Source organism: Alligator mississippiensis, chromosome 3, assembly GCF_030867095.1.
Source record: "Alligator mississippiensis isolate rAllMis1 chromosome 3, rAllMis1, whole genome shotgun sequence".
Taxonomy (NCBI): Eukaryota; Metazoa; Chordata; order Crocodylia; family Alligatoridae; genus Alligator; species Alligator mississippiensis.
Genome location: NC_081826.1, coordinates 270,289,720 through 270,302,004, shown reverse-complemented (window position 1 = coordinate 270,302,004; position 12,285 = coordinate 270,289,720). Strand labels below are relative to the sequence as shown.

Below are 12,285 nucleotides of genomic sequence, written 5' to 3'. Positions count from 1 at the left end.
CAGGAGCCTGCCAAGGATTCCTCTGGGTCCTACTGCCCCTGGTTCCTGTCATTTTTGACAGGAACCAAGGACAGATAAAAACATTTGGAAAATAAAAATTTAGGAACCCTGCAGGACGGATAGAATGGCCTGCGGGCCGGATGCAGCCCGCGGGTTGTATTTTGCCCACCCCTGTTCTAGATACAGTAGCTTTCAGTAATTTTCTTCTATAGCAAATGAACAGAGAGATGTTGGATTGATAATGAGGAAAGAGGTAGGCAAGGAATTGCTGTATTGGTTTCATTACTGCCAGTAGTGTTTCGAGCATAAAATGTTTTGAGCATGTCCACTAGTGTGTCAAGTGTTTGTATTGTAATATGTACTCTTTCACTTGAGCATGCCAACACTTGCAGGATACAGGAGCAATGCTGTTTTCTTACAGTCTTGTAAAGATTTTAATTTATAAGATCTTGGGGTAGGAACCATATCTTTATAAATTTTCTGGACATTACTTAGCACATTGGTGCTAGTGGAAAGCAAACTTTTAAATAACAACTCACCTGAATATTATATTGAATATACTCGGGTCTCAGTTCTCATGACAAATCAACCACTTTCTGCCTATGCTCTCCAGGCATCAAGTCAAGTCAGTCCTGAGGCTGCTGTGATCATTGGGGCACCTTAGATGCTGTGCATCATTGGTGATTCTTTGGACAAAGTGGCCTGGTGGCGCCCATCTCCTCTCCAAGTATGGATGGCCATTGTTTCACAGGGAGCTCACCCACCCTTTGACAGATCTTGTTTTTAGTCCTGCTGGGTGTCTACACATCCTCCTCACTTCAGCTAGCCCAAGTCAGGGTGGTGGTTTAGTTGCCGACAGCAAGCTGTACTAGCTTACATGGTACCAGATGTCAGACCAAGCCTCTCTTGGTTTGCTAGTTGCAAGCCTCTCTAAGGATATCATCCTGCTAGTTTTTGATACATCCTGCCTATTCTTGTGAGGTACATGAAAGCTATGGGGAGAGACAGGGAAAGGAATCCTTTCCAAGCTGATGTTGCAGTGGTAGTAAAGCAGCTTTCCATCGAGAGTATCCAGCACCCCATACCAGAGACTACAACATGGGGAAAGGCTGACTTAAGTAGCATGTTCCGTGCATGCTTTATCGAATTTAGATAGTTCCCCCACTTTTCACCATGGGGTGTTGTGCAATCTTCCTGTGGCAGTAAAGAAGAAATTCCATCACAGCTTTGGTCAGAAAGTTCCAATCTCCTCTTGGTGCACTCCTCATATCCTGCCTTCATAAACAGCAAGACCTGCACAGGGACCTCCATGCTCTTCTTTACTTTTCATTCCATCCAGATAGAGCACACACCAACTGCTGAAACTTCCTTAGCCTGACAAAGGGTTTTTGAACCCAAAAGCTTGCTTAATAACTATTTTCCAACTATTTGGGTTGGTCTAATAAAAGATATCAGATTCACCCAAGGAACCTTGTCTTGCTGCTCTTACTACTTAGGAAGAGAGTTCACCAGTTAAAACTAGAGTGAAAGTGTTGGATGAGAAGTAATTTTTTATCATAGGGAAGCACATGGAATTGCTTTTAATTTTAATTGTTATTTTTGGAGCTGCTAATCTAAATAAAGGCATATTGTAAGCCTACAGAGCTATATATTTTGTTAGTTCTGCAGTTTTCTTAATACCTCTGTGATGTCACTTAAGAAACACAATAGTCACATAAGACTGGAGAGGGATCAGAAGGGAGAGGAGAAAGTTTCCAAGTCAGTTGAGTTAAATGCAATTTGTGTAGGCTTTCCTCAAAAGTAATTTATTCCCACCGAAGTTAATGATGGAAAAATGCCAGGATAATTAAATTGAATGCGGTTGAATACTTTCCCTTTTTGTTACCAAAACATACAGGAAACTATCAGTCCTATAGAAATTACTGTTAAAATCAGCGGAGTCAGTCCTTGTATATACAATAAATTGTTAATCTTTGTTAACTTTAGATGAAGAGCTGCTCATTCGTCTGTTCTGTGACCAAGCTAGGCAGCATGTTGGCCGAAATGTAAAATATTACTAAAAAAAGCAAGTCATCTCTAGCAAATAGGAAAAGTATGAGTTAAATAAATCTTCCAACCTGACACTAATGGCATAGACCAGTAAAATAGAAAGGATCTTTTAACACTTCACCAAACCTTCCCAACATTTGACCCACAATTTGTATAAAATTGATTATAAACAGGTCACTGCAAAAATACTCAATGTTGTTCTTTACTGTTGTAACCTGGCACAGAATCTAGTCTACAGAATCTCGATAGTTTCTAACATATGACTTTCTATTAGAAATGAGCAAAGTTTTAAAATTAGTTGCATAAACCACCACAAAGGTCTAGATTAGCAGGGTGTGTACACAGGGGCATCTCGCTCCTACCCTTGTGGGTGGAAGGGCTGGGTGGGGTGCAGTTTGTTTGGGGGGCACCATGGGCCACATTCCAGCCCACGGACCATATTTTGCCTGCTCCTGCTACATTTGAATAGATGGATACTCAGGATGGCACGTCCTAAACAGACACTGAAATTTTAATTTAAAAATTTGAATTTTACCCCTCCAGATGTGTCCTTTTTTTTTGTCTACCTATTTTTTTTTTTTAAAAGGGATGTCCCTTTTATAGCTGTTATGTTCAGTAGATTTTAGGTAGCTCCAGATTCCTGTGAACCTTGTTTAAAGTACTGCTGCAGACAGTGCAAAGAATGCTAGAATGAGTTTAAGGAAGCTGATACTTTTCCCAATTTTCACTTTGTAAATACAAGAAGAGGGTTGTGTCTTTAGAATGCTGATGGAGAGTATTTAGTAAGGATTCATCTGATCAACTACTGGAGTCCTGTTGAAGAAAAGCTAGAGCAGAAGTTGATTTTTTCCCCTCTAAATAAGGTGGTATTTACAAACAGAAACTCAGAAAGGGAAGATTTGATTGCCTGGCTATACTTTTCTTACAGTCACTTAAGTGAGAGTAGAATTCTGTCAATGGAGGCTTGTAAAATCCAGCTAGGTGGGCAGGCTTTAGTATCAGGAGAATCATGGATTCTGGAAGTCAGGTGCCCGAAGGCAACAGCAGCTATGGAATATTTCCACGCTAGAATGCACAATACTTAAAACCTATGGCATTTGTAGAGGACACCTTAAAGCAGGTTAAATGCTCTTTTGCACCACTTTAATGGTGTTGCTGTTCACACAAGTTTACAAATTCAGCAGCATACTGTGTGTTAATTCCAGCTGCTGTAGCAACTTTGGCACTGTAATGTGCCTTAAGTGACTTTGGGGCACAGCAAACTAAACCACCGGTGAGGAGTTTTAGTTTGCTATCTTACAGCTGCGGAGGTAATCACTGGGCTCCGTGCGGCTCAGAAGCTGTGCAGATAGCCCCAGCAGCAGCCCAGGAAGGAGGGGGAAAAAAAAAGCAGTGAGCCTGATCTCTTTTTTTTTTCTTCTTCTTTCTTCCCTGAAGCCTGCCTGCCTGCCTGAGCTGCATGGGGCCCAGTGCTTCCCTCTGCAACTGCAGTGCCCCCCAGGATCCCCCGAGTTAGGTTCCTGCATATGGGTGCTGCCTGCAGGGGGCCACCGCTGCCATGGAGGGAAGCACCAGCCCCCCCCTGCAGCTTAGGGGACACTCCTGGCAGCTCACTCTCCCTTCCCTGCCCCTGGAGAGGCAGGTAAGGAAACACGACACGGGGGTTTACTTCGCCCAATATTGAAGCAGTGCTTTTAAAAAAACATGACTTTTAATTTAAATCCATATGTTGTCTACAAATGCCCCTAGACACTGCAAGGATTAGCATCCTATAAATGCATAAGAAGGGCTCTTATTCTGTCATGGGCTTAAAATAGGCCTGAAGCAGAGTTGACATTTTTAGTTTTTTTAGCTACCAATGCCTGAATTTATTTTTCAGAGTACTGTATTTAGATGGATACACACAGCAGGGAAAAATCTGTGTACTCCTATGATGTAACTACTGTATGTGAACATGAATCTGCATGGCAAATACATTTGGTTCAGGAAAAAGTTTTGTTTACTATTCAGCTTTGCAGAAAAGAAAAACAGCTTACCAAGCCTAAAGCAATTACAATTTTAATAAAGTGAATATAAAACCAAAAAAATATAATGCCTATTAGAAATCAGTGTGTGAAACGCCAATTACCAGTGTGGCCCATTTGCCAGTGCTCATGTTTTAGGCTACCAACATTGTACAGTTCATCAGGATTGAACCTATCCCAATGTTGGTATCATGACGTACTAGTGGGTACGGCAGTTGCATGGACAGAGTTACTATCTTCAAGGTCACTTCCTGCTAAGTCAGACTGCCTGTCTGGAAGGAAGGTAAAAATTAGACACAGCAGCTTTGAAAAATGAGGGGTAACTTGTTTAGCCTAGGAGGCATGCCCTCAGCCAGTATCACAGAAATTTCCACAGTCCAATAGCAATGCACTGATATCTGAGGCACTGTGTGTGACCCATTGCTGTACCAATGCTTGTCCTTAGGAAAGCTCTTCCAAGGATTCTGCATTTAGAATCACACTGAAGTGAAGCTAGTGTCACAGCAACAGCACACAACAATTTCAGACCAGAAAGTGAAGAATTCCAATTCAAAGTGGCCAACGAACAGACAGAATATAGTGACCAAAGTTGGAATTTGGCTAGGAAATTAGGTATAACATAGGAACATTACCACACCAAATCAGACTAGTGCTCACCACCTTGTTCAGTATGCTGTTATGAGTAACATAGAGCAGATGCTTTAGAAGAGGGTGCTGAAGATCATAGATCAGCTGGAGTGAGCTAAGTCCTGCCTCCTGTTAACTGAGAGCAGCATGCACTATAGAGCAGTTTAAACATACCTTTTGCTATCTGTTGTTGTTTTTTTTAATTAGATTGATTTAACACATACTTTCAATTAATTCTCCATATTTAATATTTCAGTGGCTACTATTTCTATTTTTGAGCATCACATGACAAAGGCAAGTTGGTTAATTTTAATAGTCACTCCCAGTGAGTCTATTTAGCATGGATCAGTGAGCATGGATCAGTTGCTTCCAGTCTAAGCTTGAGTAGATGCACAGCCTATTTACTGAGTGCATTGGGCTTCATATCCTTATTTCTTATGCAGGGGTTAGAGGACTAGTGTCTTTCTCTCTTCCCATACTTAAACCTTAGTAGAACTTTGTATATTTTGGACTCAAATCTTTAATATTATTGCTTGTTTTGAAAACTGGGGAAGCACAGCAAGGTAATAAAGGTGAATTAAAAATATATCACTGGTATATCCAATAACAGTCTACTACAGTGGGGAAGAATACAAATTGTTTATAAGTGACATTTTGCTGCACAGAAATGTCAGCAGTGTTGAGAACTTTTCTGTAACACAACCAAGTCTGACACTGTAGTAAGAGAATGACAGAAAGCCTACTAAAATCAAACACAATCTTTTCCCATCTATGCAGGAATTTGGATCATAAAATTAAATGAGCTCTATGTATTTCTAGAGCTCTTTTCCAATATTTTGTCTATAATCAGATAGTTTGGATATTTCTTCATTTACAGTATTCAACCAGTAGAAGTATTCTTCCTCCATAGGGGAAGGCATGTAGTCGGCACGAGGGAAATTAGAATATGTACTGATGTTATAGGAAACTTTTAGTTTCTAAGGATATCAGTTCCTTTAGTCCATAACAAGAATCCTGAACGAAATGTTAGCTGATGGACTTATAAATTATTTATGGGTTTTGACTGATGATAATATTAAAATAAACAGGATCTAGTTTAAAGAGGTGGCTGAGATAGTGTCAGGAGTATAAAACAGCATTATGATTGACACCAGCTTTACGGTAATCCAACTTTTCCACATAAAGTATCTTTTAAAATATATTTTTAAATGCTGGTGAGAGACCTGTGATCACTCTGGAAAGTATATAGAATATTATGGCTGTTCATGTCCTGTCTCCTCCACAATACCAGCCCTGTGCTTAATGGCACAGGAAATGTTTTCATTTTTAACAATTCTTCTTAATGACATTACTCATAGCAAGCAGCAATTGTTTGCTTTCGAAAGATAATCTGCTGGTTTTGGTTTAACTAATATATGATTTCCTGTTCTGAGTTCATGACCAAAAGAAAATAAATGTGTAAACTGTGTTTTATTTCCTAACATAGCATGCTATTTATTGGACTTTATTTAAATTTTATTTCAAGTTAATATTGTGCCTGCTGGCTTGACTTAAATATCACACACCAAGTATAGTGTATATTTTCATTAAGCGTATTCAGGTTCATTAAGCCCCTTCTAATTTCTATTTCAAAGCAAGTCTTAGTCTTGGGACTTTCAAAAGATCAGGTAAATTAACTACTCGCCTGCCAACAAAAACGAATGCCTGGAATTCTGATCTTCATTCTTATGCAAAGATTTTTAAAAGATGCCAAATACTAAGAGAAATCCTGAAAGGATCCCACTTTAAATAAATCTTAAGATATTATCCCTAAGAGAGAGGACCTTAAAATCGCTGATGTTAAAAAAAAATAAATAAATAAAAAATGAGGGTGTCAGTTCCAGCAATGGTGGGATTAATAGCAGCTCATCTCATCAACAGGGAAAAAGAATTAAGGAAGGGATTATGCATAAAACAGTTTGTTGCTTGGGAGCAAGGGACAGGAACTCTTAATGTCCTGTGCAGTGAGAAGACAACCTCCTGTCCCTCTTTGAACATTAAGGGTTCCTGCCCCTTGCCCCCAACTTCTTTAAGGAATCCCTTTCCTTAAGATTGCTTGCAAGTCAGGTTTACTGGGTCACCAGACGCATTCCAGCTGCTAAACTCTAATATTCTTAACCTTACTTCCAGGTAAGGGCTTACATCGAGGTCTGCCCCTCCGTGTCTCTGAACAGCTCTAAGCATCTCTTTTCCTTCTTGCTACGAAACTACAGACAAGGTACTTTGGGTAGGTGTGATACATTTTATTAGGAACATTTTTTCCAACTATTTAGCTAGACTAATAAAAGATATCATATCTACCCAAAGAACGTTGCCTGCCTATGTCCTAGACCAACACGGGTGCAACCAACAACCCATGAAACTGCAGAGGTTTCCTTGATTTTTCAACTAAGCTGTTTTCTGTTTTGCCCACCAGTGTGAGCATTGCACACATTTATTGTTGATTTTTGAACTTATTCAAATAACTCTGTAGCGTCCAGGTATATGGGTACTATATATTTTTCTATTCATTGTAGAAAGGGGCAGCGTTGTCTTTTGCACTGAGCGTAGGAGTAGAAACAAGGAGCTGCAAAGTCTAATCCTGGCCTTACCACTGACTTAAGTTGGTTTGGATAGATAACTCAGTTTATGACTGTCTGGCAATAAATAGATGTCACCAAATTAAATGGATAGTAATTTGCAGACCCAATGGGATCAGGCCCCTGAAGCCCTAGAACCACCTGCCCAGGATGGTTAGAGAGCAGGGGCAGGCAATTATTTCAGGCGGAGGGCCACTTACCTAGTTTTGGCAAACTGTCAAGGGCCACACGGGTAGCCCCGCCCCTTGACAGGTGCCCTGCCCCCTGGTCACCATCTTGGGACCAGTGTCCCAATGTCTTGTGACTAATGTCTCAAGGCCAGCACCGGTGTGGCCCAGAGCAGAACGCAGGCTGGCAGGGGTCTGTAGAGCCAGGCTGGGCTGCACCAGCAGGGGGAGTGGGGGAGCTGACTCAGCTCCATAGAGCCCCTGCCAGCTGGGACCCCCGTACTCCTGCCGCCCTGCTCTAGGCCCTGCTGGCACTTGCCCTGGGACACCAGTGCAGGCCCTGTGCTCCCGCACCCACTCACTCCCAGTGCCCCCCAGCCCTGTGGTACAGCCCCAACCCCCAGCTCACCAGCAGGGAACGAGCTGGTGCGGAGCATGGGGAAAAGCGGCCCCTTGCCCGCCCTGTGGCCCTTGTTCCCTGCTGCAGCTGCTCGCAGCCCATGCAGGGCTGTCCTGGGCAAGCAGAGGCAGCCCTATGCAGGCTGCGAGCAGCTGCAGTGCGGGGTGCTGGGCACGGGGCAGGCAAGTGGCTGCTTTTCCCATGCTCAGCACCAGCTTATAACCCACTCGTGCTGCCAGCCTGGGTCCTGCGTGGCTCCAGGCTCACTTGTCGGGGCTGTGTCGTGGCGGCAGCAACTGCGCCGCCCCCCCCCCCCCCCGGGCTTGCTACACTGGGCAGTGTTTGCTGCTGCTGCCTGGAGCTGGGCTACAACCTGGTGCTGAGTGGGGGAGGGGAAAGTGGCCCCTTGCCCACCCCGTGGCTGGTGCCCCATGCTGCAGCTGCTTGCAGCCCACCTGGGGCTGCCTTTGCCTGTTTAGGACAGCCCTGTATGGGCTGCGAGCAGCTGCAGCAGGGAGAGCCAGCCACGGGATGGGGGAAGGGCCGCTTTTCCCCTGCACCAGCTCCTTCCCTGCCCCCCCCCCCGGGCCCTTACCTGAGTTTCCCGCTCTGGGGCAGCCATGTGGTCCCAGGCCAGAAGACCCTGGTGGGGCTTCCAGCTGGTGGGGCAGGGCTGAGCAGGCCCTGCTGTTGCAGGAGCCTGCTGAGGATTCCTCTGGGTCCTTCTGCCCCTGGTTCCTGTCATTTTTTACAGGAACCAAGGACAGATACATTTTTATTTTTAAAAATATTTTAAGGTCCCCGCAGGCCGGATAGAATGGCCTCACAGGCTGGATCTGGCCCCTGGGCCATGTTTTGCCCACCCCTGCTGGAGAATATGGGCAGCTCAGGGCTGCCTGCATTCTTCCTCCATAAAGTGAACAGAAGTCTGTCACAAAAAAGTGGCATAAATTTGTACCACCTATGTTGTGGTAACTAATTTGGGGTATTTGTGGAGCAACAAGATGCATAGATGTCTGTTTGCTTGGCCTTTGTTTCACCACAAAAATGTTCACAAAGGCACAAAGCTAACTTCTGTTTTCAGCCTCTGATTACACCTATAACAGGAATGGTGTGAGGCTTAAGCAGTTAATATTTAGATAGCTTTGGAGGTGCAAAATGCTGGTTATGTGCCAAGAACCAGTTATCATGTAGATTTCTGTTTTAAAACTCTCTTTGATTTCTGTCTAAATAGAAAACCGAACACTTACTGTGAAAATAAAATGGCTTGAAGCCAGTAGCATAACTAGGGGTGGACAAGTAAAGCAACAGCCCTGGATGCTGACCAAGGTGGGATTCCAGGATGGCAACCCCTTGGGGAGTTTGCACTGCAGCAGCAGCAGCAGGCATTGACTTTAACGAAGACTGATCCCTTGCCTTCTGATCTGTGGCAGGGTTTTGTCCAGGCTGCAAAACGTTCAGGTTACACAGTAATGCCAACTCTAATGAAAAAAATCACAAGACTTCTGATTTCTAAGTCAAATTAATCCTGATTCATGATCTCCTGATAGATCAGATTTCAGGATTTTTTCTTCTGGTACATGTAGAGAGCACCAAGCTGGTAAATCAGTGGAGGGAAAGGGGCGGGGGGGAGGGGGTGCAGATTGAGGTCCCCATAGTGAAGGAGGGAGTGGAGCAGGGGGTGGGTCCAGGGCAAGTCATGCAACAGAGCTGTGGACAACTGTCTTTGTGTGTGTCTGCCCCTCACTCCCAAGCCACAGCCCTCCCTGCTCTGCTGCTTCCCCTCGCTCCCGACCCACGGTATCCTGCATCCTGCCAGGGTGTGCGCCCCACCCTCGGCTCCAACCGCCCCCCCCCCCCCACACATGCACACAACCGCCACCCCCACACTTTCACAAATAACACCCCCCCCACACACACACACTTCAAAATAGCACCTCACGATTTACATTCCAAATCTCCTGATTTTTAAGCATTTGTCTCATGCTTTTTGACATGGTGGGGTTGGCAATACTAGTTATGCCTCTGCTTGAAGCCGTAGACATTTTATGATAAAGGATTAGATTAATTTGATGATATTCTAATATTTCAAATGCAACATTAAATAGTGAGCAGCCACCAGGATACACACAGTTTAAAATACTTATTTTCCATGGTGGATTTCCATTCTAGTGTGCATCAGCAGGCCACTGGGAAGGCCTATTTTGGAAGTCTACCATTTGTCCCAGAGTAATGGAGAATTGAAAGAAAGTATATTAAATTATATTTCTTGAATGTCTTTAATTAAAGTATGTCTTCACTTAAAACACTTGCATTGATGATACTGAAACTTTTGTTAAGCAATTCACTAATGATTCAGGAGTCTCTGCCTATAGTATTAGGTATATCCAAGTTCTCATGTGGAAAGATATTTTTTATCATGTGTGGATAGATGGGCACTGTTGAGTAAGGGTGGGAGAAATACTGCTTTTTATTGTTTGTGTCAAAGGCCACTTTTTAAAACTGATCTATCAAGATGACTTGGCACAGAGAGAACTTATTTTAGTGGGATCAAAATTCTTTCTTTAATTGCTATTCACAGTAATATTAATCATTCTGTTTAACTTTAACAGACATTCTTCAGAACTGCTGTGAAGCATACAATGTTGGGCTCCCAGGAGCAAAAATATTTTCTGGTCATTCAAACGAGCAGTTTGGATATGCAGTTCAGCAGTTCTTAAATGAAAAAGGCAAATGGTAAGGATTTTAAATGTTTCATTCTTTGTCATGGGGAAAAATTAAGAGACTGTATGATTTAACTTTTCCAGTGTATAAGCAATGGTAAAACTCATTTGAATACAAATTGTGTTTATTCATTTGTCTTTTTAAAGGAAGCTTCTTCCTGGTAAATATTAATTTATTTTATTGTACTAAATTTAATGGAAGACATTCAAAGCATTTTTTTCTTGAAGAATATAATCTGATATCATTAGATACTTGTGTAATTAGCACAAACATTCTCTATATTTTATTCCTGTTGCTGCTCCTTTCAGTAAGGCGTGTCATTTTACTAAAGATTATCTCCAATGATGCCACGCCTGGGAGAGGCATAGCATTAAAAATGGAATACTTGGGATAGTGGGATACTTGAAATAATGTTTACAGAATGTTTTTTCCAGAATACTGTACTGTTACCAAAGAGATTATATCTCAGTATGTATAAAAAAAAAAAAAAAAAAAGCGAGGAAAATATAGACAATACAATCATTCATCTAGATCTAGGAAAGTAAGTCCGTATTGCAAAGTCCGTGCATTGAAAAGTCCGTAATATAATAATCATATAGAAACTTTGTTTAGTGACTGGTTGCATGAATTTATAGTCCGAAAAGCGTAGAAAGACTAGAATAGAAGAACAGATTTCCTGGATTCCTTATTACTTCATATTGCTTAAAGCATGGTTAATAACACAGTTGAGTGCCTCGGACAGCTTTCACTTCCACCTCCAACAGTTACCGGAAGAAATACTTTTGCCAGATCCATGAAGTTCATACTCACACATATAGTCTTCACAGTGATCTTAGACCTCCTTATATTAACAACATATCCAACTGTTAAATATTTCATGAATCTTGGAAATTAATTATTCTGTTTTAACATTGCTGAGAATACAGTTGTGGATCTGGGAGATGATTCAGTTTTTCCACTGGAAAAGCAAAAGAAAATTTTGCAAGGTCAAAATTTTCAAAAATTGTTTTTGATTGTTACAAAAATTATATTTTTGTCCCAAACAGTCATTTGAATACAAAACTCCATTTCCATTCAGGGTTAGGATTCAAGGTTTAAATTCTAGTACTTATTCTAGTAAAATGCCCTACTAACCAAAATATAGAGCCAACTTACCTTCCATTCCCTTCCTCATGAAGATGATCCAGCCAAAAGGAAAGAATCATGAAAGGAAGAGAACAAGCCAAGGGAAGGTAGCTTATGTGGACCAGGGAGGAGGGTATTGCCCTAAAATAGAGAGAATCTGGGTCTGGCCACTGTTCACGGGCAGATGTAACATTGCAAGGGATATCAAGAAGAGTGTTGGAGTGATGATGCAGCCTGGCTTACTTCCCGTCTTAAACCAAAGGGATCTGTACTGAGAACCACTTGCATACTCTCATGGAGAAGGCAAAGAAAGGTGATGAATTTCAGTGGGCATCTGTACTTTTTAGAAGGATCCTCCACAGTGCTTTTCAGTTGATAGAATCGAAGGCTTTCATGAGGTCAAAAAAGGCCAGGTAGAGAGGCCTCTCTACATGGCCACCTTTGTATACACAAGCTGAAAATAATACAAATGTAGCAAAATATCTCCAACTTTAACAGTATTTCATCCAGGGTTAATGTTGGAGCAATTTTGCTACATGTGTATCAACAAC

General features: G+C 42.2%; 1 protein-coding gene across 1 annotated transcript in view; it reads left to right on the top strand.

The window, feature by feature from the left end:
• ITGA2 (integrin subunit alpha 2) overlaps window positions 1-12,285 on the top strand; it is a 113,783-nt gene that overhangs the window by 14,756 nt on the left and 86,742 nt on the right. The window contains exon 2 of the mRNA XM_014594040.3: window positions 10,498-10,621. Coding sequence (XP_014449526.2) covers window positions 10,498-10,621 — 124 coding nt within the window. The remainder of the gene's footprint in view (window positions 1-10,497; window positions 10,622-12,285) is intronic.